Source organism: Saimiri boliviensis, chromosome 2, assembly GCF_048565385.1.
Source record: "Saimiri boliviensis isolate mSaiBol1 chromosome 2, mSaiBol1.pri, whole genome shotgun sequence".
In the NCBI taxonomy this organism is placed as follows: Eukaryota; Metazoa; Chordata; class Mammalia; order Primates; family Cebidae; genus Saimiri; species Saimiri boliviensis.
In genome coordinates, this window is record NC_133450.1 from 177430029 (window position 1) to 177456505 (window position 26477).

Genomic DNA, 26477 nt, shown 5'->3' on the forward strand with positions numbered 1-26477 from the left:
CTTTGTACTTACTGAAATATTTTTCTGATGTTCATTAGAAATACATGGTTCTAGCTACCTCTGAGTTGTAATTAAGAGGAAGTGTAAAGTATAGAATAGGGCAAGATAGGATAAGGATGTGGGGGGAAGGGCAGAGAGGTCGGTATACATAGGAAAATGTGATTTGAACAGTAGATGTGGAAAATAGAAGAAAAGAACTATATCCAGGTGCATGTGTAATGTATCTGTTTTCTTTCTAACAATAATGTATAAAAAGCTTGAATAAAGGAAACATATATTCTTGGAAGAAGAACATTTTAATGTACATCTGGGCTTTGTCTGTGGACTAATCAATATGTTACCATTCTGATATAAAAGGAAAATATGCTTGATCGGCAAGGATTCTTTAGAAAACGAAGCCAAACAAAAATGAAAGTTCAGACTTTTTTTCTTATCATACATTGCTTTTTTCCTTGAGCAGCAGTAACCTACATGTTTTTATCTGAAACATTAGCCTGACCCAGTAGGTGTCAGATTAGATATACATTACTCCATTATCTTGGTATACTACTCTGCATCAAAGGATCTATGCACTTGGAGACTGAAAGGGAAAGAGAATAAATAAAGGATATCTCTTTTCAGTTTTAGAGTAGCGCTTTTAACATTAAGAAAAATCAATAACTGGATTGACTGCATTCAGTAGGGAGCATTATTGTTTCCCATAATGTATCTAATGCATATCATTACCAGAGTAATCACATTATTATCTGCCTCTGCCTTGCTGCTTGCTTGGCTAGATATGAAGCCAAAGCTATTTGTAAAGTTCGGTTTTTTCCCCTTTTGCAAAATTGCCACAAATTGTATTCTTCCCATTTTCTTTATTAGTTGTTTGAACTAGCCAGCACCTCTAAATTCAGATTAAGTGGCATGGTTTTTTGTGGTAGTTATTATTTTTCCCCTTCAGGATTCCTTTTTATTCTATTCAAATTAAACTCACCTTTAGGAAATGTGAGAAATCATTTGTGCTGTGTTGTATTATTTGGCATTAGAAATGGCGTAGTATAAACTGTAACTTAGGGTGGGTTTTGTGTTTCTGAGATACCTGTTGAAGTCAGCCGCTGCAGAGTGATTCTGGAACGTCTCAAATTGTGTTGCTTTCCAACCCTCCTATTCTGTGGGTTCAGTCTAAAGCACTGAAGAGCATCTAGAGACTAGTACATTCCATTTATTTTCTCTTCTGATTATAAAAGGGAGTAAAAGATGTACCTCTACTAAGTTTTAGTGGCATATCTCACTTGGGTATGACTCTCACTTAAGAACTCCATGATATTTAACTAGTTAAACTGTATGAGCCTTAGTTCTGACATCTAGAATTGGAGTACTAATAAACTCCACAGTACAAAGTTTTGATGGATATTCAACACAATACATGTAAGATATCTAGCCAAAAGCATTGCTGTGGTACCCTTCCATGTGGCAGTCTAATAAATGAGGGGCGGCACAGAAGAAACTCTTCCCAGAAGAGGGCTGAAATAAATACGGATGGAACATGTTTCTCTAAATAATTCATTATGTTTTTACATGCTAAGAAGTTGCTGATGATGTTTTATGAAAGGATTAACAGTGGGAAGGGAATGAATGCACAGGAAACAGATTATTTGTTTAGAGTTACTTGCATTCATTTTTGTTCTGGGTTGAAAGATCACCTACTATCACCTTGCCACAACATTTGTTGAAACATGTTCCTGAGGAAAAAGCGAACTAAATTAAATCAGTAAACACACACACACACACACACACACACACACACACACAGAGAGAGAGAGAGAGAGAGAGAGAGAGAGAGAGAGAGAGAAGTATTTCTGTCATTTCTCTTTCGCATATTTCTTGATCTTGCTTCCTTGTGCTGAGGAATGTAGCCAAACTGAAATCACTCTGCATTAAATAGGAAATAAGGGGAGCATGCAGCTGGACTAATTCATGGACCTGGCTGAGAGACTTCTGAGAATGAAAGACATTTTTGTTAAAATAATTGCTCTCAGGCAACACTGGTATATCCTTGATTATTCCATCCTTCATTTCTCATTTCACTTGCATTCTGAAGATGCCATTATTTAAGGAGAGGTAGAAGTTTTCCAGTCAGAAACACAAATCATCCATCTGACCTTCAGTCTGCCTGTCCTTCCTCCCTCCCTCTGTTCCTCCCTCTTTTCTTCTCTCCTTTCCTCCTTCCCTCCCTCTTTCCTGCTCTCCCTCCTTTTATTCTCTCTCCTTTGTTCTTTTCTTCATTTTTTGATGATGACCAATTCAAGAGTATGAGTAATAATTGATGTAACAGCCCAATTTGACACAAATGTGAACTTTGGCAAGCAAACCACTTTATAAACTCACTTAAAAATACTTATTTGCTCACAATCACTTGTTAAGGAGATTATGCCAAAGAGCTGCCAATATGTTTCCACATTCAGTTCTGTCTCTACGTTATGGAAAGGAAACCAAAGTACTTGGGAACAAAAAAACCTCTCTGAATACAGAATTCAAGAGCATTATTAAGTTGGGAACTGGCAAGAGACTAAGCAGAAAATGGATGTTGTAGTTTTCCCTTTAGTCCAGATGGAGGCATTTAAAAGAATCATGCTTTTAGGATCTCTGGAACAAACCAGCGGAGCTTGTACAGGCATTGTTGTATATTACACAGGGAATGCTTCTGCTGTGATTTTTCACTTTTAACCTATGTTCTGATAGTTTTATAATATGACTTGCTTGGTGTTCAAGCAATTCAAATTACGTGCACACACAAACACACATACACATGTAACTATAGTAAAAGAAGCAAATTTTGCAACTTCCCAAAAAAACAAGTTCGAGAAATAGGTGAAAAGGAAAGTATAGGAGAATTTCTTTTTATTTGTGTATTTTTACTAGTTTAATTTGTTGTTTTCCCTCAGGAATGTGTCTCAACAGATGTTGTGGCAGGTTGATAGTAAGTGATCTTTCAAGCCAGAACAAAACTGAATGCAAGTAACCCTAATCAAATAAACTCTTAATAGCCTCTGGTCAGTGAGACAATTCAATTGTTTAGTCAAGTTCAAAAAATCAATAGTGGCCACTCCAAAGTTTACTATAGTTAGAAACCAACAAACTTAACCACTTTCTCAAAGATCAGAAATTATTTCAATCAAAAGCAAATGTGTGAGAATCTGGAAAAAAAAAAGAGTTAAAACCTCAAAGAGAAGTAGGATATTTCACAGTAGATACATAATATCTACTCAGAAAAAAATGACACTTTACTAAATATGAGTAACAAAGTCACTGCTGAAGATAAGATTTCAGACATTTGGTATTAATGTTCTTACACTTATGAATGGTATCTTTTATTTGCTTAACACATCTAATGCATATCATTTAGTGGAAGCATCCCCCCAAATTAGGAGCTCCATTGTTGCAAACATTCTCATCTAAGATTTCCAGAACCAGAGGCCTCAGGAGGTGATGCTGTACAGTAGTAAAGAACTCCAGTTTTTCTATCAGATAGACAAATTTCTGAACCCTGACTTAGCATTCTTTTCTCTGAAACAAGTATCTTTTTCTTTCGGAACCACAGTTTCTTCATTTATGCAGCTGGCCTATTCACAGTGCTTACCTTATAGCATTTAATTCTCTTGATAAAAGAATTAAGTGAATCACTGCAGCAAATGTGTAAAACATTTAGTACAGAGTAATCATTGAATAGTCCTATTGTAGTATTCATAATAGCTGACATAGCTATTATGATTCTGTGTTTTGGTTTGGATTACTTACAGTGATTCATATATAGAGTTCTCATATTTGTGAAGCATCTGCTGTGTAAGTTACTCTGCTAGTTTTCATAAAATATTGAAAATAAGTATAACATCATTCCTTTCATTAAGTAACTTAAAATCAAGCAAGAGTTACGCTGATAATACACAAGTGAATGCAGTGTAAGTTAAAATTGTGATAGGTAAAATCAAGTTGAAATAAATTCTCCAGTGGTAAGAAGAAAAGGGAGGTATCTTTCGACTTAATGGAAGATAATCAGTAAACTGTAGTTACTATTTTTACCATTGTTGTTGGTAATTCCAAATACAAAGCACTCTAGCAGAGCTAAACAAATGGGTCTCTTAAAATACGGAGATATCACGGAATGGTTTATTAAATCTATTAACAGCACTCACATGACTTCTCTTTTGTTAAAAACAAATGGGAAAGTAGACAAAAAGCTATTGTAAAAAGTTAGATTCTATGTCTGCATTGTGCTTAAGTAGATCTCATTGAGAAGAAATCTATTGCTGATTAAAATATAAGCTATCTCATTAATCACACAATACATTAGATAATAAATTGTGGTGGTTAACTTGATATGCACCATTGAACATGGAGAAAAATATCACATAGGCAGACAGGCGCTCCAGTGTATGACAGTGCAATAGCTTGTGGATATATTCTTTTTGTAAATACGTCTGCTGCATATCTTGTGTCTTACTGAACTGTGCTGTAAAATATGGTTATTCTTTAAGTCACAGAGATTAATGCTGAAGATTTTTCAACACTGGAAAAAAATGCATTTCAAAGAAGAAAGAGTGAGATAGAAATTAACATTTTTCACTCAGTGTATGTTCTTCTAATATTTCATTCAGTTTTCTAAGGGAGCTTTGAAGATGTTAGATTTTAATAAATGTTTTTTGGGGAAAAAAAAGAGAAACTAATGACGTAGTCCACTGACAGGTAATTATGTGAACTAATTTCAAGGACTAATTTAAACTGTGATCAAGGATATTTAACTGTCTATGCTATATGGATCTAGTGAGCCAGCCTGAAAATTTGCTGATAACACAAGTAGAAAAGAATAGAAAAGTGCTATGTTCTGTAGACCAGAGAACACTTTTTTTTTTTTTTTTTTGAGACGGAGTTTCGCTCTTGTTACCCAGGCTGGAGTGCAATGGCGTGATCTGGGCTTACCGCAACCTCCGCCTCCTGGGTTCAGGCAATTCTCCTACCTCAGCCTCCTGAGTAGCTGGGATTACAGGCACACGCCACCATGCCCAGCTAATTTTTTTGTATTTTTAGTAGAGACGGAGTTTCACCATGTTGACCTGGATGGTCTCGATCTCTTGACCTCGTGATCCACCCGCCTCGGCCTCCCAATGTGCTGGGATTACAGGCTTGAGCCACCGCGCCCGGCTTTTTTTTTTTTTTTTTTTTTTTTAAAGAAAAGAATTGAGATTTCTTTTCATTTTGTTTTAGTAAACGTGTAAACTAAACATTTAAGAAATTGTTGAAAATTAATTTTGACCTGATCTTGGGTTCAATTTGTTTGACAAAGTAACCAGAAAACTGTACCAGTTTCACTGTAAATATTGTTTCTGCTTCTGCTGTCTAATATGGCAGCCCTAGCTATGTTTGGCTATGAAATACTTGAAATGTGGTTAATCTGAATTGATTTAGACTATAGGTATAAAATACAGGCCAGATTTCTGTATTAGTTTATGTTTTATCTTCTTTTAAAAAAAGGTAAAATATTTCATTTGGATATATAAGATTTAATAAAATGTATCAATTTTACTTGTTTCTTTTTAACTTTTTCACAACAAGAGTAAAATACTTAAAATTACTCACGTGGTTTGCATTTGTAATTTGTGTGATGTTTCTTTCAAACGGTTCTGTTCTACGTGGTATGTGAAGAAAATCACTGATGATGGAATTATCACTCTGAACAAAGAATCATGACCTCCTCAGAAACACATTAAAATGATTCACATTCTGGCCATAAAATTTGTTTTAGTTTGTGTATAAATTGTAATAAATAAACCATATAATTTAAAATATATTCATTTTGAAAACTATAAGAGAAAATACAAGCATAAATGTGAGGAAAGGTAACAGTGCAAAATCTGAAACAAAAAATACTTGTTAGGTGAAACATGTATGTTCATGTTCTTATTCTTATATAAAGGATATGTTTCACCTATAATTCCTGCATTATTCTTGTATTAATAGAGACATTATGATTATAAAGGAAACTCTTCCCTCATATGGTCTGAAAATTTGTGGAAATTTATTGTCTCAGTGAAGAATTTTAAATGCAGAAGTCAATACAAATCAATTATGCAAGAATCTTTGCCCAAGCCCCTTCAGTCTATCCCTGCAAACTCAAAACCAAACAGCACTGTCTCTCTTCCAACAACAACTACCTAAAACATCTCCTCTTCTTTCCCTTGTTTTATTTGGTTTTGTTTTGTTTTCTTAGGTGTATTTTTCAACAAGGGAATTAGTTAAAGGGAGAAAAAGGCCTCAGTGCAGTCATGAGCAAGAAAAATACAGTATGCGACTCTCAGGGTTTATTGCTTTGGAGTACTACAAAAGACTATCTTTGGTTTGATAATAAATCTTTAATACCTGATGGAATGCATATGTATCTCCAACTAGGCCATTTACGTCTTCATTTACATTTTCTAATATTCTTCATCTAAATAGTTAAAGTACTGTGTTTTTTCATCTGCATTCAAAGTACAATGGTTGTTCCCTGAGAAATGGAACCACTATATACCAGGAGTCACTGTCAGAAGAGAATGGATTCTGAAGTGTTTTTTACATGCTTATGTATAGGGTGTGGTTATTCTCAAATATACATCCTTTGTAGAAGCCATCTGTAAGTCTGTAAGAGCCACTGCTGGGTTTGCGTGTGTAGGTCAGATCTGAAGGTTAATCCCGTTAAAAAATACATACCCTATATATGAAGGTCTGAAGCAGAAACTAGCCTGTGAATTCTAAACCTCTGCTGTCCAGTATGGTAGCCACTAGACACATGTAGGTGTAGATTACTTGGAATGTAGTCAATGTGACAGGTAAACTATGTTTTTAATTTTATTTTACATTAATTAAGGTTAATTTAAAAGGCAACACCGGATTCAGTGTTTGGAAAACTTTTAAGCATATTTGCAACAACTTAGCTTGGACTTGGTTTTTTTTGGACTTAGTTTTTTAGGACTATGTTTTATGATATCTAAATACAGATCAAGTATTTGCAGCCAAAAATTTGAATTTGAGATGTTTTGAAAGTGTAAAACACAGAGCAGACTTTGAAGAGTTAGTGCTAAAATAAATAAATAGCTCCTTAGTCATTTTACTTAGATTGCATGTTGAAATGGTATTAGCTTTGACATTTGTGTTAAAATATATTAAAATTAATTTTACTTGTTTCTTATTTTCCTAATGCAGCTACTAGAAAGTTTAAAATTATCTATGTGGTTTAAGTTAAATTTCTATGGAAACAGAAGAGGAAAATAAATGGAAATATATTTGAGGTAACAAGATTGCAGATGGAATATAGTGACCAGTACAAGGAACTAGTGCCAGCAGAGTAAGAGTGGGTAGCAAATGGACCGAAAGAGAAACAGGTCCTTGCTGCATTGGCAGGTCAGGAGCTTGTGATTTCTAAACTGACACGGGGCTCAGGATCAAGAACATGACTTTTCAGTGTTTCGTGTCTTATGATCAATGACAGACAAGTACATTATTATGTTGCTTTAATAATATCTTTATTTTTATAATTTAATTAAAATTATTATTTTTTAATATATAAAGATGTAGTCATGCTATGCTGCCCAAATTTGTCTCAAACTCCTGGGCTTAAGTAATCTTCTTACCTCGACCTCCTAAAATTCTGGGATTATAGACCTGAGCCACTGAGTCTGGCCAATAATAACAAATTTAATTATTTTTAAAAAAGTATTACTATATTTCAGTTTTCTCTCAGCCTACAATATGGTATTAAATGCCTTACATGGAGACATATAAAAGATTTTATCATAATAAACTTTAAAACAAAAGAGATTTCCTAGAATTATAGGACAGAAAAAAGAATGTTAAAACAAATTTCATTTCCCAGGATAGAAATCTAATGGAACATTAACTTGGGGCACTTTGTTATATCAAATCTACTCCATAGCTAAGAACTGGATTAAATTAATCCTTTGGACAGTTTGGAACAAATTGTATTATGTTGTGTTTGCCATGGAAGTCTTATTGCCCTCATGTTGAATTAAAATAGCCTTTCTCTCTGCATAAGTGAAATGCAAGCTCACTGCAGAGAAATCAGAATACCGACAAGCAAAAAGAAGAAAACAATAATCACTTGTAACCTACACCACCCGGAAATAATGACTATAATTTTTGCTTGCATTTTCTTCAAGGAAACATAGTTGGTTTTTAGCCAGGGTTTGGTATGCCTTAATAAGCACTGCATCGCAAACTCTGTATTTAATACTTTTCATCTTTTCTTTGAACTCTCTTTGTGCTGATTTTTTAGTCCAGACTGAGGTTATCTGTTGTAGAACAACAACTTAATAAATGATGTCTTGTTGGCTTGAAAGTATTATTCATATAGATTTCCAAAGCACCAAACATAAAGCCAGGAAGCACTTTATTCACTGGAAAATCTTGTTGAACATTTTCTGACATCATTACTAAAATTGAGAGCGTGAGGATGAAAGAAAAAGGAAGAATTCTGAATCTTGAAGAGTCTGTGCTTATTAGTACTTTTAGCAGAAATCATGAAGGGTCACCTTATCAGCAGATTCATGAAGCCTCATTAGGTAAAGGTGTTAAGTGTTTCAAGAGTAATCCCTCATAGAAAGCCTTATAACCAGCCTAAGCAAATGCTAAACGAACATGCCTACCTGCAATGTTGACCTTTGATTGGTGACAGTTTTTGTTTCCTCTTTAAGAGGAAGATGCACACCCAAGTTTGAAACTACACAGAAGATGTAGCAGTGCTGTAACTGGGAATGCAAACCCGAGGATCTAAAGTTTGGCAGACTACTCAAGATAAAGTGGAGTGCAAAGTGTCCTTGGTCAGTTCTTGAGATAGTCACTTCCATGCTGTCTGGTTTTCACTCCAGCTATTGTCCTTGCACTCAGTCTTGATATTCAGCCTATTTTTAGGTCAGTTGAACAATAAAAACATACAACCTGAAGTTAGGAAAAACAAAGGCTTAGTGTCATTTTCCAGGATCTTCTGTTTATCGATTTTGAGACTATTAGTTACATAAATACCACCATCTCTACTGTCCCCTACTCAACTCCCATCTTGTCCCTATAATAAGGGTAACTTTGAGGATTGTCCTGCAGATTCTTGATCTCTGAGTTAATCTCCAGTTGTAGATCAATGCCAAATGTTCTTAGAACTCCTTGGGATTTCTCGATTTCTTTGAGTTTCTGGTCCATTGGGTAGTAAGGCAGGTCGAAGGGAAAGAGTCAGTCAAACTTCCTTGAGATGCAGGTGAAGGTGCTAAAAACTTCCTATAAGTACCCCAGAACTTGGTTAAACACTAGAAATCTGTGTGCTTGATTTGGGAACTTGGTACTTAGAGCCTTTGTTTTGTGGAAATGCTGGTCATCAAGCTGCAAAGGATTTTTAATATCTTTTAAATAAAGGAAATAAAATGAAATACCACCACATTGTTTATTGTAGGACCACTACAGTAGACAGTGTGGCTGACAAAATATATGTGATGGTATTAAGAATATTTGGGGTATATTCAATTTCAAGTGATAGAATTAATCAATACTTTTATTTGTATATTCATCCTTTCATTCAACCAGTATTCACCTTTTCTGTGCCAGGCTTTTTAATGAGCTCTGAGGATAGGTACATCTATGAACAAACAGCAGGTGTCATTTCTGACCTCTTGAAGTAAGACATGAATTTATAGTTATGTAATATTCCTTAATTCCTGTAGAACAGAAAAAGAGTAAGCGATGATACAGTGTAACTGGAAGTACTAACATAACATGAGGATTCAGGAAAATCTTCCTGAGGTGACATTTAAGCTGATTAAATGTTCCCTGATACACTGCTAGTTACCGTGATGGCGAATATATGCATAACATGGTCCCTATTCCTGAGAATTTCATGTCTAGGAAAGAACTTGCAGACCAATAACAGTCATCTACGAAAAAGACTCTACAAAAGCATTTGAATTGTAGTGGATTCCAAAGGTTGTAGGTGAGTGATTAATTCTAACCATCTCAGAAAAGGCCTTAAGAGACGAGATTACTTTAGATGTGAGTTTTGGAAGATATTAATTATAAATGCTGAGAAAGATTACCAGTCAATCAAGACAAGGAAGCATATAGCAAGTATTGACTGTGAGCTAAAAAAAAAAAAATGCCTGATATGTTTGGCAAATTGTAAGTAGAGAGTGAGGTTTGGGAAGGCAATTGACGAAAGGTGAAGTTGTATGTAAAGCATGCTGGTACAATATAAGACATGTAAAATATTGTATGAAAGAATTTGCACTTCTCTTTTTGGAGTAGAGGAGGGAATGAAGTATTTTAATCAAGGATTTGACATTGATTTGCAATTTAAGATGGATATTTCTGAGTGCAAAAGGAAGAATGAATTTGGTTCCTAAATACACTGGACTTGGGGAAACTAAGTAGGAGGCCATTGCAATAGCCATGAGAGAGAAAGGAAGGGCCTCAACTTTGACAGCAGGTGGGGAGATTCAAGAGATGTTTAGGAGTGAAAAGCAGCGCTAATGAAGAGTGACTGGCAAGGACAGATAAAGGAGAGAGAGGATTCTAGGAAATACTGAGATGTTTACCTTCTGCATAATTTATGGTACCCATGGGACCTCTGCTAGCTAGTGAAAAGGTTAGGATTTGGAGTTTGAATCCTGCCTTTACCACTTGTAAATTATGGGGGTTGAAAGGAGTTACTTAAATGTGATGAGCCTCAGTTTTCTTATCTGTACAAAAGTGGCTTAAAATAATTTTGTGACATTCTTGGGAAGATAACTAAAAATTCTTGAAAAATTCTCTATTAGGATAAGTTATATCTTAATGTATCCTAAATTAATATATAATTAATACATAATTTATCCTAATATATATTTATAAATTATATATATAATTTATCCTAAATTTTATATATATATATATATATATATATATATATATATATATATATTTCTGATTAGAATTAGAAATGATTTAAGATGAATTCAGTGTTAGGCATGCCAGTTTTTAAGTTAGCATTGTCTGTCTGGATAGATATATCCAGTAGGTGTTCAGAAATAAGGATCAAGGTTTTGAGAAGGGGGTACAAGCTGAAGCCTCAGAATTTGGAGATATGATGATTAAGTGATCATTGAAATCACACCAGTGGATGTGTTTTCTCCAGGTAAAATGTAGGAAAAGGTTTGAAATGAGTTCTCTTGTATCCAATACCTAATAAGTATGCCGAAGAAGAGGAAGAGCTCAAAAAATCAACTAAAACATGGTTTAAATATAGAAAATTTAAAAATCAAGAACAAAAGTAAGAACATGTGCCTAGTATACCACAAGGAGTATTTTAAGAAGGAACCATTAGCGCTCTGGCCAATCTTACAGCTGACAAGTAGCTTGAGGAATGAAGAGAACTCTGAAAATAACAACTAAGAGATCACTGGCAGCCTTGGAGAGAAAAATCTCCGTATGATGGTGAGGAGAAGATTGAGGATTGTGGTGATTTGTGGAGAGAACAGAAATATAGAAACAGTAAGGAGAAATAAAGTGCTCCTTAAGAAGTTTGGCACAGAGAGCTGGGGTACAGGATAAAGAGACTTAAATTCCTAATAATACATAAGAATAATAAGAACCTAGGATTGAGGAAGAGCAGGGAGACAATGATTGGAGACAAATGATGAAAGAATGCTCTAGAAGTGGCCGCAGTTCAGGATGTGAAAAACACAGGAGGAAGCATTAATCAAAGATGGAAGAAGTCACAGCCTCCCTTTAAGTCAAAATCTTAAGGGAGAAAGTTAGAAAGAATATTAGTAAATGGAAATTGAGAAGCTTCCAGTATTAACGCCGCTGTGGTCTTATCCTATTAGTTCACTTTTATGTTTTTACTTTGTGTTTGTATTTTATCTATTAACATATGAGTATTTTAAATGGTAGCATGTTTTAATGTTATCTTTAGATAAAATAAGTTATATTTTCACCCAATAAAAGCTAAGTGAAACCTCATCTCTGTCCACTGACACACACACACACACACACAGTATTGATTATTAATAAAGTAGCCCCAAGAATAATGGGATCTCAGAAACTGTACCATTAGTGCTAAGGTTGAAGATTATCAGATAAATTATGTTTCCCTAATGATTTGTAGCTCTACGAGAAACCTTAGAACTAAGTTTCATGCAGAGCTGACATCAGGACACTGGAGTATTGTTAGCTCTTAAAATACAGTTGTTTCAGAATAAAATGATTTGTATTACTTATTGATATAGATGAGGTTTTGGCTGAGCATTTGCTTGTTGAAAAGATATTTTTACACAGCCTTGCTTCGTTATGTTAACTGTTAACTCAAGCTTAAATTAGAATTGTAAGCAATTAATTTTGTATCATGTTTACATTTTAAGAATAAGTACCACAAGACCTTTCCTAGTGATTGAACATATAGTTTAATTAGATAATCTTCATTTTATTGTATGATAAACACATAAACATAAAAAAAAGCTTCTTGTAATTCTGGTAATTTTTGAAATAATAAGTCAAGATTCTGGGTTTATATTATAAAGCAATTGCAGTAGATTGTGCAGATAGAAGGAGCACCCATTTGAACAAAATAGTCCATTATTTTTTGATTTTTTAAATTATGGCCATCTTGTAGGAGTAAGGTGATACTGCATTGAAGTTTTGATTCGCATTTCCCTAATCATTAGTGATGTTGAACATCTTTTTCCTATGTTAGCCATTTGTCTGTCTTTTTATAGAAATGGTCTATTCATGCCCTAAGCCCACTTTTTGATGGGATTATTTGTTTTTTCTTTCTAATTTGTTTGAGTTTTTTGTAGATTCTAGATATTAGTCCTTTGTTGGATGTATAGATTGTGGCTTGTCTGTTGTTCTCACTCTGTTGTCTCACTCTGTGGGTTGTCTGTTGTTCTGCTGACTGTTATTTTTGCTTTGAAGAAGCTCCGTAGTTTAATTAAATCTCAGCTGTTTTTCTTTGTTTTTATTGTATTTGATTTTGGGTCTTGGTCATGAAGTCTTTGCCTAAACTGATGTCTAGAAGCATTTTTCTAATGTTATCCTCTGGAATTTTTATAGTTTCAGGTCTTAGATTTAAGTTCTTGATCCATTTTGAATTGATTTTTGTATAAGGTGAGAAATGAGGATCCAGTTTTATTCCGCTACCTGTGGCTTGCCAATTATCCCAGCACCATTTGTTGAATAAGGTGTCCCTTCCCCACTTTATGTTTTTGTCTGCTTTATCAAAAATCAGTTCTGGGTTCTCTCTTCTGTACCATTGATCTCTGTGCCAATTTTTATACTAGTCCCATATTGTTTTGGTGACTATGGCCTTATAGTTTGGAGTCAGGTAATGTGATTTCTCCAGATTTATTCTTTTTGCTTAGTCTTGCTTTGCCTATGGAGGCTCTTTTTTGGTTCCATAGTAATTGTGGCATTGTTTTTCTAGTTCTGTAAAGAATGATGGTGGTATTTGGATGAGAATTGCATTAAATTTGTAGATTGCTTTTGGTAGTACGGTCATTTTCACAGTATTTATTGTACTATCCTTGAGCATAGGATGTATTTCCATGTGTTTTTGTCATCTATGATTTCTTTCAGCAGTGTTTTGTAGTTTTACTGGTAGAGGTCTTTCACCTCTTTGGTTTGGTACATTCCAAGAATTTTTTTTTTTTTTTTTTTTTTTAGCAGCTATTGTAAAAGAGGTTGAGTTCTTGATTTGATTCTCAGATTGGTTACTGTTGGTGTATATCAGAGCTACTGACTTGTGTACATTAATTTTCTATCCTGAAACTTTGCTGAGCTCATTTATCACTTCTAAAGCTTTTTGGAGGAATCTTTAGTGTTTTCTAAGTGCATGATCATATTATGTTGGCATGGATGAGATGCAAAGGGAACAATTCTACGCTGATGGTGGAAATGTAAGCTAGTACAACCACTATGAAAAACTGGAGATTTCTTAAAGAACTGAAAGTAGCTACCATTTGATCCAGCAATCCTGCTACTGGGTAACTACCCAAAGGAAAAGAAGTCATTATACAAAAAAGATACTTGCACCTACATGTTTATAGCAGCATAATTCACAATTGCAAAAATATGAAACCAGCACAAATGCCCAGTAATTAGAGTGGATAAAGAAATTGTGATATATATATATGATGGGTTACTGCTCAACCACAAAAAGGAATGAATTAATGGCATTCATAACAACCTGGATGGAATTTGAGATTATTATTCTAAGTGAAGTAACTAGGGAATAGAAAACCAAGCATCATATCTTCCCACTCCTAAGTGGGAGCTAAGCTCTGAGGATGCAAAGCCATAATAATGATACAGTGGACTTTGGGGAGTTGGGGTAAAGGGTGGGAGGGGGCTGAGGAATAAAAGACTACAAATTGGGTTCAATGTATTCTGCTTGGGTGATGGGTATGCCAGAATCTGACAAATGACCACTAAAGAACTTACCATTGTAACCCAATACCACCTGTTACTCAAAAACCTATGGAAATAAGAAATTAAAAAAAAAAGAAAGAAAGAAAACTGTAGTCCAAAGCTTATTGGAATTCTTCATTATTCTAATTCAAAGTCAGCATCATCTCAAAGTCATTGAAAGGAATATGTTTGCATAGAACAGTTGGATTTTGGGGTATCTTAATATTATAAGTATCTTAATAATTATTATATTGCTGGCTTCTCACAGCCAACTTACAGTTTCATGTGATTTTACCATAATGTAATGATCTTTAGTATTCTGTATTTGGTTGTATGTCTTCTGCACCAGCCTCTAGCCAGGTGATCTCAGTCATATTTTCAGCTTTGCTATTTACTGTGTTCTAGTGTCTTTGAAACATGTTTCATTAGCTCTGTTCATGTATACAAGTCCAAACACTAAAGGCATGTATTTTTAAATATCTCAGTAGAATTCATACTTAATATTTCAAAACTGAACTTAGATCTTTCCTGTGAAACTTGTCCTCCTGTATTTCCTATTGCAGTATACAACCAAATATAAAGATTTAAACTGGGAGAAACCACAGCTCCACCATCAAAGTAAAATCAGTCAACATGTTGTATTTTACTCTGGGCTTTTCTCTAAGCATGGCATTTATTTTCAATTGTTGTGTTCATACAACTTTTAAATTTTTATTTTTATATTTGTTTATTTTTGTAGATATAGGGTCTCACTATATTGCCTTTGCTGGTCTTAAACTTCTGGTCTCAAGCAATCCTCTATTCTCAGCCTCCCAAAATGCTAGGACTGCAGGTATAAGCCCCTGTATCTGACTCATTTTAAAATTTATTTAAGGAATATTGATATTTTGGGTGGGGGAGGTTCTTTTATCTTCCGATGTCAATATTGGTAATTTATACTTTTATTTTAAATAGCCCTTTGAGACAAGTTTTAAATATTTTTGCAATTTAGTTTAAAAGAGTCTCTTAAGATATAAAAACAAATATTAAGTTTTGCTACTTTTAAATTTCTATTTTATGAAATATATTTTTATTAAAAATGTTTTTTCAGTGTGGATGAAAACTTTTTATTAGCATTTTGTGTTACCTTTTTCTGCTTTATATTTCATTTTTGATATAATAGTGTTTGCTCTTTGTATATTCTTTGAGTTTAGTTAGTTTGTTCTTTCTCTGTCTGCTTACTTTTTTTTTTTCCCAACATAGAGTTTCACTCTTGTTGCCCAGGCTGGAGTAGAATGGCGTGATCTTGGCTCACTGTAACCTCCTTCTCTTGGGTTCAAGCAATTATCCTGCCTCAGCCTCCTGAGTAGCTGGGACTACAGGTGTGCACCACCACACCCAACTCATTTTGTATTTTTAGTAGAGATGGGGTTTCACTGTGTTGGTCAGGCTGGTCTCGACCTCCTGACCTCAAGTGCTCCACCCACCTTGGCCTCCCAAAGTGCTGGGATTACAGGCGTAAGCCTCTGTGCCCAGCCCTTCTATCTGCTTAATTTGAATACCCTGTTCAATAATATATACATATGTAAATATGTATATATTTTAAAATCTTTTTGATACCTATGATTAGAATGAGATATTGTTTAATGCTTAGTTAGCACATTGACAAGATTTGATAGGTAATATTTTTATTGTTGTTTAGTTGTAAGTATTTTATAATTTGCTTTATAGATTCACTTTTAATTCGTGAATTATTTAGAGATAGGATTTTTCAGTTTCCAATATATGAAATAAGGGAATAGTCTTTGTGGTTTTAGTTTTGTTGCTCGTAGTCTGAATGACTGTTCTTTATAATATTCTTTGTAATTTATTACAATTTCCTTTTTGGCCTATGTATTAGATAAGTTAATTCTAGTTCTAAAAATATTAGAAGCTTAATCAAATAAATATCTTTCACTCATGTGAGATCTAAAACAAATGCTCCAACTAAGAGGCATCTTCATCTTCAGGATTCTAAGATATTCCTGTATATTGACATCCAACCACTAATCAGGGAAGAAAGAGGCTGGAGGATTGTCCCTTAAGTTTAGATGCTCCTGAAAACATTTAATACACTTGCACCCACATTCCATTTGCCAGAATTCAGCTTCATAGATCATCTAACAGTAGGGATGACAGGGAAATGCTGTTTAACCATGTGTCGAAGAGGAGAGGGATGTAGTTAGGAGAAAACCAGCTGATGTCTTTCAAGCCATATATATTGTTAATTTTTATGTATGTTCCTTCTGTAGCAGAAAAAAGAATCTATTTACTAGTTGAGTATGGCATTTAATGCATCATGTCATTTAAAGTTGTTCATTGTGTTCTACAAATTATAGCCTTATTAACATTTTGTTTGTTAGATTTATCACATTCTAAAGGAGAGGACTACACTTTCCCATCATGATTATGAAAATCTTTTTCTGTTTTTAGAATCAGAAGACTATATTGTTGGGCTCATATGATTTCATATTCTAGTATCACATTATTCTTGTTAATGTTCTTTGGCTTAAATTCTCCTCTGACTAATGTCAATAATAAAATACCTGCTTTATTTTGGTTAGGGTTTGCTAGGTTTTCTTTAATTTCACATTTAGCTTCTCATGTTGTTTTAGGTTGCTATCTTACAAGTAGCCTGTGATTAGATTTAAAAACATCTAATCTAATAGCTGATCTTCTGATTGATGTATTTACACCATTTACATATTTATTTTGCTTATTGTATTTTCTTTTGCCCTGTTCTTTATTTTATTCTTATTTACTTTTATGGAATCAATAGGATTTATCCCCTCTTTTTCTCTTTGAAATTGTGAATGTCGTGTATGGTATTTTCATCCCTAAAGAGTCACACTCCAATGTTTCATAACAAAGAATAAAAGTATCTTATGTAAGCATGTATGTGTATGTGTGACAGGGACCTTGGCATCCATTGCTTTTGTCTAAACTCCCTTATCCTTCATCAACTTGTAGTTTCCTTTTCTTAAAGCATGTACTTATTTCCCCCTAATTTTTGGACACAAAATTTGTTTGATTTTATAGTCGATATTGAATCATAATATTAATGTTTGTTTTATTTGTGTAGTTTTGCTTTTCTTTTTCTCTTACATAAAATCATATATCACAAAGAGGATAATGAGGTTATTAACAGAGCTGAGCAAGCTTGAGGGAGAGAAATTATTTCTTCCTTGTGACAGTTTCCTAGGTACTTCTTCTTTATTCTCTAAGATATTTCTTTTCTGGTTTCTGGACAATGTTTTATATATTCTGAGACCAAGAAGACAAATCATATTACTGATAAAGATTGACCTAACTTACTATAAAATATAACCAGTTCATGAGGGATTTTAAGATTCAACCTTCTCAAGGCAGTGATATTTTATAAAGACACTTGCATGTTGGAATTCTTTCCCATTAAAAGTCACTTAATGTTTTAACTTACTCTGTAGCTGCTGTTTATAAACTTACAGTTATGCAATAATTGAGTTGTCATTCTTTTTAAAATGATAACTGTTGTTATTCAGGACTGACTTAAAATTCTTACAAATGAACTAGAATTAAAAAGCAAAATGATTGGTACTAATAGAAAACAGAAAACATTTGTTTGAGATAGAAATATGACTATCTAGAAAATTCTTGGAGACTTTAAAATTAAGAAACAGATTTATTAAGTAGCTGGTTATAGAGTCAATATGCAAAAATAAATGGGCTTTTATTTTATGTGATATGGGTAAAATAGACCTAGAGTGGTTAGATGTATAGATAGCTAAAACAACACCTTAAATATTCAACTGACAAATGATAGATTTGAGGAAAAATATATTTGCAAAAAGAGATGCTAGAGTTAATGCTTGTGTTATGGAAGAACATCTTTTAAATTGACAGAAAAAAATTCTCAGATTAAAATTAGCAGAGTATATGACTAGGTAACTCACTTTAGGGCTAATTCAAATGTTACTGAATCATATATAAAGATGCTGACACACTAGAGGATATAAGTAAATTAATTATCATATTAGACTGTAAAATTTAAAACAGCTTTCTCTTCATTACCTGTTGGTGATGGGGATGTAGCAAACATGAACAATTGGTTCATCACATTTCTAGGTACATAGAACTTTCATTTTGATATCCCAGTTCTGTAACATTATTTCTTATAAATAAAAATATTAGTGCCCCCACACTATGGTGTTGTATATAACTACCAAAATAGTGAATTAGAATTACATCATTTAAAATAACTTCCACACGGTACTTAAGTATGAAAATCAACATGTGAAAGAGTGTTTGTAATTTTTTTTAATTGCAAAATAAAAATCATCCATAATGGTGTTCATGTGTATGTATGTCTATTTTCTTGTAACTATTTAGGCTAGAATACAAACCCTGAAAGACCTATCCTAAATTGCTATCCGAGGTTTCCTAGGAAGGAGTGATGAACATGGAGTAGCAGCAGAGGGGAAAAGGAACAACAAGCAAATACATTAATACCTTAAGTATATACAATAAACTATATGTAAAACAAAGTAATAAAATAAAAAATATCTAAAAGTATATAAATAAGAATCCACAACACAAAAATATCTTAAACAAAATCTAGAAAGTATGTTATTCCACTTACAAATAATTATAATAAAAAAATAATATAAAGACAACAATTAAGACTGTGAATGAAGTTAATATCTATCAAATGGGATATTTCATGAGATAAACATTAAATCATTGGGCAATAGTAGATGCCTGATAACAGTCTTATCTGGGAATTTTACATGAATTTCAAATTTAGCACTTGAGAGATATCGGACTTCAGGGCCTCATCAAGTGCATTCTCATTCATTATCTCATTAACATAAGAGCAACCATATGCTAGCGCTCAAACATGTACTATGTGTGAAAGATTTACAAATACCTATACCCACCCCTGAAGCAGGACTCCTGTAACTATTTCCTGCTGTTAAATGATGGTGTTTATTTATTTTCTAAAATAAGTTCCAGAATAAAAGGAAACAAATTAGGGGGAAAGGTCATGAATTTTACAGTTAACCAGGCATCAGCTTTATTTTAGGCTTTGCCACATACTGTATAATCAAGAGTGTCTAAAGACAAAGCCACATTTATCATCTCTCCATTTATGTGTCGTAACTATATGCTGACAGCTGTCAATACTATGCAAATGGTTTGGATGATCAAAGGTCAGCCACTAGAGAAGAGGAGTTTGTAATAGCCTAGATAGAGATACTTCTGTTTATTCATCCCTAAAGCAGAAATAATAGCAATGTTACCCATAGGACTATTGTGAGAATTTAGGTAGATAATACATGTAAAGCACTATTTAGGGTGCTACACATACTAAAGAAGTATTCAGTGGAAACAACCAAAATAATTTAAAAAAACATAGATCCAGGGGAAAATAGTGGTGGCAAACCTCAGCTACTCAGAACTAATACTTTGGGCCTTTTTTTTTCTACGTGCAAGTGTGTGTGTGTGTGTGTGTGTGTGTGTGTGTAATATAATAAAGATGAAATGCTGTGTATTATCAGATAAAATTGTCCACATTGAACCTAATGATAAATATGAAAACAGTAACAAAACAAGTAAAAAGCAGCCTTAGAAATGTGAAAGTTATCCTAGTTACAGCCATTAATGAGAGTTATTAATGGTACATTCTTTATTATTCACTATTTTATCTTTCATGTGCGTTCACACCAGCATTACTTTTTGCACAACTCTGGCTAAATCATTTGTGCTCTCAGTACTTCCATTGTCTCAGGATATCTATAAAGATCTTCACTAGAGAAACTCTCAGTTGTATTTCAGTTTTAAAATATTACGACTTTGTGACCAAGAAAGGGTTTAACTCCCAGTTTTGTACTTTGAGTCAGTACTTAAGAGAATCATGAAAGACCTCTTGTCCGTGTCGATGTGTTTATTTTCTAGGTCTAAAGTCTTTCTCCTCCTCATCTATCTTCTCCATTAATTCTTCAAGTTTGTTCTCCAAATATTCCTTTAGTGACCTTCGTATTGCCTTCATTTTCCTCCGATGAAAGATGCAAAAATAGAATCTAGAGTAGGAAAAGAGAATAATCCCAACTTCAATACCAGGAGCCCCATTCTTTAAGCCAATCATACACTGTTTTCCCTTTGCTGGATACTTCTCCATTTCCTTTTGTTCCAACTGTTATCCCATCAGACTTTGCATTTTATTCCTGTCAATATCAATCTCAGAATTTAAAATGACTTCTTTTGCCTTATTTCCATTGGGGGAAGAGGCAATTGGGGCAGTCTCTTAGCAAAAGGAGCACTTGACCCAGTGTTATTTGGAGAGGAAACTCACAGTAACACAGCACTTCCCAGTATTACAGCTGTTGCCAGCAATATGAGAAATAGAGCAATCTCTCGACTCTCAGCCTTCCTTGGATCCTCGTCTGGAAGGAGAAACAGGAAAATATGAAAGTGAGTTTTGGAGAAGATAACTACCTCGGGACCTTTATTCTGAATAGAAAACTCTTTGAACTTCAAACAGTTTGACCTGTTTCCTACTTCATTACTGTCCCTTGGTTATTCTGACTTTTATTACTTTTAAATTCTTAGGTTCTACAAACCTTTTATCCTTGCTACTCCCAGCCTGATTTCTTCATTCTAAGCCCAGGCTTTTCATTTCTCAGCCTTCAGTTGATTCAGTGCCAAAGTATTTATACTGGTCAAAATTTCACCCAACACTCTAGTTCTATCTTGTAACATTATGACCTGCATTGAAGATGCTCAACAAATATATGTTGAACAAACCAGTGAGCAACCCTGTTCCTTGATCCCTGGCCCTTCAAAGTTCCCTACCACAATCTTTGTTACCTCCACAATATTCTCCTTTGAAGCATCTGCTAGTCATGCGAAGACAGGTCCAGCAATCAAGGATGGGACCTTCAACCACAACTGATACAGAGGAGAAGAAAGGTAATCAGAAAAAAAGGCATGGCATGAGGGTTCCTTAATCAGACTTTAAGTGTGGAGTATTTGATCTTAAGCATTCCCAGGACTTTTAAGTGCATTGCTGTGAATTCCTTCTTCCCCTAGAAATCAAGTTTCTTGGTGGGTCAAAATCTGTAAGTCAGATCTCCAGAAAAAAAAAGGAAGCCTTGGCTTGTACTGGGGCAATAGGTTGTAAACTCTATATTAGAAGGCCTCCTATTACCTCGAAAATATGTGGAGTGTCCGATTTCATGAGCTAAATTTTGTTATCAGGTGTTATTGACATTACCCCTTGTAAGCACAGCTCTAGGAATTGGATTTCCAGTATAACAGGTGGAAGAGATAGGGCTATATAGAGCAAAGGAGATGGGAAAATGTGGGCTGAAACCGCAAGGTGTCACATGTACTGTACTCACTGCAATCTTCAGAACAAGCTGGAAGAGAATCAGAAAGTTCTAATGAGTTTTAAACCAGATAGATTTAGCCATATTTATATCTAAGTAGCCTTCGTTTACCCTTTAAGTTTCAGTTACCTCCCCACCCTTTCTAAATAACTCTATTATGAACCTGCATTTCTCCTCTCATCCCTCATTTTCTATTCCTTTTCTATAACTTCAGTGCCATTATATAGAAAGTTTGAATTACCAACTTCAGAAAAGTTCTTTAATAATTCTTTTAGTTTGGCTTCCAGGCTTTGGCGGACCTCAAGAAGCTTGCCTTGGAAGATAAAGACACCTAAGGGGGAGTGGAAGGGGTGTCAAAAGTAGAAGTAGCTCTTCCCTTCAGAACTTGTTTTGTTCTGCTTTTTCCTTTGTTTTCCCAACCAAATTTTCTCAGGTTCGCTTGAGCAATACAAACTTTTAACACTGAAACAGCACCTCACCTTTCCATGTTTCATTGCCCAGTTTATAAAATTCATTCTTCAGCCATGTTCTCAACTTAATGACCGTTTGAACAGCTAGAGAGTGAGGGGAAGGTACATGCAGGGGAATAATTTTATCTATCCAGGAAGTTACGTGGACCCAGGTGTTCTCTTCCTTGCCTCCCTTCTCCCTTTAAGCCCCCAGACTCTCAAGAACTCAAGCTTCCCTCACCCAGCAACCGAAGCATCTTGTCACTGTGGGAGACCTTGAAAGTTAAACGAATCATCTCCTGAACCTGTCGTTCAAGAAGCTGAGTTTGGCCAGGGACTTCTGAAGGTATCAGATTTGCCAGCAAGGAGCCAATATCCTCTATAAACTTGGGGTCACACTCCAAACAGCCTTTGACTCCATGGAAGGCTGCCAGGGACAGGGGCAGGAGCAGGAATAACCACAGGTCACCCATTTCTTTCCCCACCCCCTGCTCCCCAACAGCAGGTTGTCCTGGCAACTAGTTCACTTCGTTCCTTTTCCTTCAAAAATCCAGGAATGAGAGCCTTGTCCTGGATAGTCAGACTCCAGTTTTCCTCTGCTTCCATCCCACTATCAGGCAGTCTCATTTTTTTAAGTATCTTCAGTTGTTTACTGACTCCTAGCTTTTATCCTACAGAGAGGGAACTGCTAGATGGGGAGCCCATACCTGAGTTCTGAGTGTAGAACACCAAAAGATAGAGGAGCCTTGAGCTCACACAAGCAGAGTTCTGCTCAGGGAGATGTCTCAGAAAAAGTGTTTCTTTAGCCCTTTCCCTGACTGGCATCCTCAGGAGACTCCTAAACCCCCGCCTGACCTTCAGAGATATGTATCACCAGAGATGGTTGTGGAAATGATGCAATAGGACCTTAGACATTGCTTAACCCAAACTCTCCTTTTACATTGGAGTTAAGAAAAGGCAAGAATATTGAGTTGCTTGGGGGTCACAGTCCCTACTGGGGGCAGAATTGTTGAAAATAAGAGAATGAGCATTTATCTAGAATAATAATTGGTTATTTTAATATACAGTAATTTATAATTCCTCAGAAATTTCAGGTTACATTTATCTTTAGGATCATTCCTCTAAACATGATTTGTAATCTTTTTAAAGCATTCTTATATAGATAGTGTGGAGTCACACACTAGAAACAATAGTTGAGGAATATAGAGTGACGCAACCAATAATGTTGAGGTCCTTTAACAATTGCATGCTAAATACTGATGAAGTATGTAACATATAAGAACATAACACTTATCATGGGTGTCCTGCTCAGGCCGCCTACGTGGAAGATGGCCAAATAAACATGTTATTTCTTAAGTGGCGCTTTGAGTAAAAAATATTCTGTGTTATTTAAATAAATCAAAGTTACTTTACAGACTCTTAAGAGCACTGGTTACCTGTTTTCTGATCATTGCGTATATGGCTGTGACCTCCTGGAAACCAGGAAATACTGGCAATCTACAGGGTTAGTGGCAGGATTTATATCTAAGAAATGGGGTAATCACAGTGGAAAGTTGTGAGGGAAGTGGAAAGAATTACCATTCTGTGTCTATCATGTCCATGTAACAGACATTGTGCTAAACACTTCAGAGAGTCACAAATTCTCATGGCGCAGCCATCCTTTCGAGACTGTCACTTCCACATTACAGATAAGAAACTGAGGCTCAGAGACGTAAAAGCATGCTCCTGGAAAGAATGGTAGTGTGAATTCAGGTTTCAAGCTCATATCTGTCTGATTCCACACCCTATGTGCTTTACTGTCTATCAATAAAGACTTTCTGGGATAATACAGAAAATTATCTCTTGAAATTTGATAAATCAAAATATGAAGTCAGATTTATTGATTAGTAGCTTAAAATCAGCATCTCTCTGCTCAGACTGTTTTAATTTTCTCAGCTAGATGATCTCCACTTTAGAGGATTTCCCAAAAGATTTTCACATGCTGAGGTCTGAAGGCAAAGTGAGCTAATGGTATTAAATTAGCTCTGGAAACTAAAGTTGGAGAGTAAAGGGGCTAAAAATTGGCAGACAAGTGGCAATCTATGAGAACAAACTGTGCTTCAAGAAAAGATATGCATTATAGATATTTTCCAGTCAATGATCCATACCTTCACTTGGACAGTTCGGAGAGTATCCTCTGCCACATTACTGAATTCACATTACTAATTCAATGGTGCATTACTTTGACCCAGACCTAGTGGTCCATCTATTATTTTTATCATTGTCTCACTCTTTCAGTTTAAATTTTAATCATGTTTTTAGGATGAGAGAAAGAATAATTTGGCTTTTGGATAGTCTTAGAAAGACTGGAAAAAGGCAAGTCACTTTTTAATAAGACAGGTAGAACCTGTAATTGAAGGAATACATATCTACTATATAGAAGAAATAACAAGGAAGGAAATCAGTCTCATGGAGTAAACAGTAGACAGATAACACAACAGCACTAGCCAAGTCTAGAGAAAGTTTTTATAGAAAGGCTGGATCCAGGAGACTAGAGACAATAATTAATTTATCGTGATGAGTGAGAATCCAGTAGTGTTCAGAAACCTTGAGGGGGAACACTAAAAGTACTGATGGTGAAATGTGTAACATATAAGAAAATAATCACAATTATCATGGGATAGCCCTTTGAATTTCATAAATGTAAAATATTTGAGCTTTGGGAAAGAACAGCTATCTGGAAATTGATTAATATAATGATTACATTACTTAATTAAAATAATAATACTTATGTCTGCAAGGCAAAGGGCTAATACCCAATTCCTAGAATAATTATGCTGGTATATGGTTTGGCTTGGCAGGAATAGCTATGATTTATAGTCAGTCCAAATCTGCAGACTAGCTAAACTCTGTTTAAAATAGCGTGAGAGATACATAATAGCACTACATATTGACTCATTTGTGGTTCTAACACAGATAAGATATTAATGCATAGTAGTTTTTGTGCTAAAACACTAGCAATTAGAGAGTCCCTCCTTTAAGGGCTAAAATCAGTTGTTTTGTACCATTTGGCCTTTGTTACAAACCACATAATGCACTGAGGTTTGAAATCTGAAGAAGTAAGTTTCATAAACAGAAGCTTTTTGCAGAAATTTTCCTTTATATCATTGTAGATCTGACTTTCCAGATGTATTAACAAAAATAATGACTCCTTATCCTCAAGCTTCTTATAGCCATTTTTCTGATGAATTATTTACTCTTTTGAGCTCTGCTCTGTTGCTTCCCATTCCTATTTATCACTTCACAGAATTCCATAAAATTTGACATGTAATCTAGATACCTTCCATAGTCAGATGCAGTTAACTACATTCTTGACTATAATCTGAGATCAAGAAGCCATTACTTCACATTTGGCCATGTTATAAGCGATATTTCTAGGCAGCATAATAATCATATTTGAAGTAATTACTATATACCAGACATTTCACGTGTAGACTAAGCTTAATTTTCTATATACATCCCCATTTATGTTATTGTCATCAAGCTAATTTAGCTACACATATTTCACCTATCCTTTAGGAATAATCATAAAGGTGGGTAAATTATTAGATAGCCTAGAAGACTAACAAGCAATCTCTGACAGGAAATGAACTATAAAAAAATAATAATAATCACATCAAGGTGATTGTGGGAAGAATGAGGGGAGAAGGGTGGTCGAAGTAGAAAATACGTGTCACAGCTTATTTTCTGTTTATATTAGAAATGTTACGTGAAATCCTGAGGGAAGATGAGCTTTTGCCCTGCTTCCTTTAAAGACTTTTACAGGATAGGTTAATAGAAGGTGCTCCTGTGACCATGTCAATTCCTTCGTGGCATGGAATGTCTAAGATGTTCCACTGGCTGCCGGGGAAGGATGTACAACTTAACTCAGGATCTGACAGGGACCTTTGCTGGCTTAGGGCTTCAAATAAAGGGACACTGTGTAACAGCTGAAAGTGGAACTGGTACCATGCCAGGAAAGGAAACGGAGTCCGCATCAAGCCTCAGTGCCTTGATGGGGCCAGATTGTTAGGAAAGACCACCAGTTTCTGACACTACTGAGAGAAAACAGCTCCAAAGTTCCCCACGTGCAGAGTTTCTCAACAAACACTACAAGAAGATTCAGAGATGATACCAGGTAAGGTGATATCTTCACCTTGGAGGTACCAAC

At 34.9% G+C, this 26477-nt stretch overlaps 1 protein-coding gene across 2 annotated transcripts; it reads right to left on the reverse strand.

The window, feature by feature from the left end:
• Positions 1-20132: 20132 nt before the first annotated feature.
• On the reverse strand, positions 20133-23004 carry IZUMO3 (IZUMO family member 3). 2 transcript variants are annotated; one of them, XM_039475196.1, is made up of 7 exons: positions 22530-23004; positions 22319-22393; positions 22081-22170; positions 21852-21869; positions 21319-21399; positions 20804-20894; positions 20133-20531 (listed from the first exon to the last, which is right to left on the reverse strand). In XM_039475196.1, the coding sequence occupies exons 1-7, from the start codon at positions 22759-22761 to the stop codon at positions 20396-20398; spliced, it is 723 nt and encodes a 240-aa protein (XP_039331130.1). In that variant the 5' UTR covers positions 22762-23004; the 3' UTR covers positions 20133-20395. The 2 variants fall into 2 exon arrangements, with proteins under 2 accessions (XP_039331130.1, XP_003928158.1); XM_003928109.2 differs by lacking the exon at positions 21852-21869 and having other exon boundaries at positions 20382-20531; positions 22530-22789.
• Positions 23005-26477: the final 3473 nt, after the last annotated feature.